Consider the following 1,975-nt stretch of genomic DNA (forward strand, 5'->3'; position numbering starts at 1 on the left):
AAAATTTTTATTAGCTTAAATATTGGGTGAAAAATTGGTGACTATTCAACGATTGAAGTTTCCTAAATAACAGAAATGACCAATAGCTCGCTAGCCTTGATTGAAGATAAAATATGTCGCTGGCACAACAACTTGTCTGGCCGTCCGTTAAGCGGCGATAAACGCCAAAACCTAGTGACAAGCTGGCCATAACACGACGAAACCCGATGCTGCGCTAGCTACAATACACCGATGATACGCCGGCCATAATACACCAATGATACGCCGGCCATAATACGCCGAAAACACTGAAAAGGTAATCAGGCAGCTGAGTCATCAAGAGGCACGAGGCTGATGACTCCATCAGTCGTCGGCTCCGCTTGGAGAAACTCTAATTTTTTTCAGTGGAGCGCGACAAGTTGCGGTCACGTTTTGCGAGGTCGGCAAACTTTCATGGCAAGTTTAAGTATGCAGGCGCTGCTCAGCCGTGCCCTCAGCCGGGCCCTCAGCCGTGCCCTCAGCAGCACCCAAAGCTGCATCACTCTCCAGCAGCACTCCTCAGCAGCAACCCCTCCAGCAGCACCCCTCAGTATTACCCCTCAGCAGCATCACCCACCGCAGCACCCCTCCAGCCGCAACCCTCGGCAGTACCCCTCTGCGTCACCCTCAGCAGCATCACCCACCGCAGCACCCCTCCAGCCGTACCCCTCAGCAGTACTCCTCAGCAATACCCTTAGCAGCAACCCCTCAGCAGCATTTCTCAAGCATCTCCCTCAGCACACCCAGCGTCACCCACAGCAGCATCACCCTCCACAGCACCCTCACTCGCAGGATCCCTCAGCATCGCCCTTAGCAGTTCCCTCAGCAGTTCCCTCAGCACTCAGCAGTCATGTCCATATTACGCATGTCGTAAACGCCCATACGACCACAACCACGCTCCCTCTGGAGCAGCCAAACTTTTATCTCTATTCAGAACTGCTCAAGAATTTCTTAATATTTGGGGGCAACTTAATTTGCATTCTTTGGGAAGGTTTTGTTTAGCAGTGAACTTTTTTTGTGGCATGGCATTCATTATATTATCATTCATTAGGTGATTGAACTGAGAAATGAGAGAACAATTAAAGTAAATTTTTATTATTATACCGAAGTGTATTTGAGTTTCCTGTAATTAGTTCAACTGTAAAGCATTAGTCGTTAATGACGGACTAATCTTAAGGAGGAGAACCAGAAATGTGATAAACGTATAATGATGAGCGCAATAGGATAGCAATACTCATAAATAATAAATAATAACGATATACATGAATTATATAGTATATAATAATAATAACATTAATTATGAATCTGGGTGGCATGGAATAAATAATCTCATTAACTGTGAGAACATTAGTGAACCAAATTATTCCTATGGAAATGTAGCAAGTTAATCACATGGATTCAGGATTTGAATTAATACTAATTGGTCACACAGTTCATAACAATTGATCTGCAAAGAAAGTATATAAGGGAAGAAATATCCTCTTGAACTTTAATTCATCTTGTTATAAATCCCTCAAGTTCGACCAGTTTTCTAATTTTTTCTCATACATAAATTATCATCTTATATAAATTATCATCTCGTGTAGAAATTATAGCTGATTTTTAAGCAATGTAGAATTTAATTAGGTTAGAAAATTTTAAAAATGTAAAATTCAGGTGTGTCATTACTGATTTCTATTTATTTTCCCATTATTTGATTTCTGCTTCAAATTTTGAATTTTTGTTCCGATTTCGAATTTTTGATGGATAAGGAAAACATTTTCGGGATTCACAAGTTCCTTTATCATCACGAGAAGTGTCCATCGCTGTGGTGGTGCTTATTCTGGCGGTGGGGCGCGGTGGGGCGCGGTAGCGGGGCCAGGTGGTGAGCGGTAGCGGGGCCAGGTGGGCGCGGTAGCGGGGCTAGGTGGGGCGCGGTAGCGGGGCCAGGTGGGGCGCGGTAGTGGGGCCAGGTGGG

General features: G+C 44.3%; 1 protein-coding gene across 1 annotated transcript in view; it reads left to right on the plus strand.

Annotated features, from left to right (window-relative positions):
- The first annotated feature begins 447 nt into the window (after positions 1-447).
- The window catches only part of LOC108673608 (cell surface glycoprotein 1-like), a 5,953-nt gene continuing 4,425 nt past the window's right edge, over positions 448-1,975 (plus strand). The window contains exon 1 of the mRNA XM_018161458.1: positions 448-865. Coding sequence (XP_018016947.1) covers positions 448-865 — 418 coding nt within the window. The remainder of the gene's footprint in view (positions 866-1,975) is intronic.

The sequence above is a fragment of the Hyalella azteca genome, unplaced genomic scaffold, assembly GCF_000764305.2.
Source record: "Hyalella azteca isolate HAZT.00-mixed unplaced genomic scaffold, Hazt_2.0.2 contig14683, whole genome shotgun sequence".
Lineage (NCBI taxonomy): Eukaryota > Metazoa > Arthropoda > Malacostraca > Amphipoda > Hyalellidae > Hyalella > Hyalella azteca.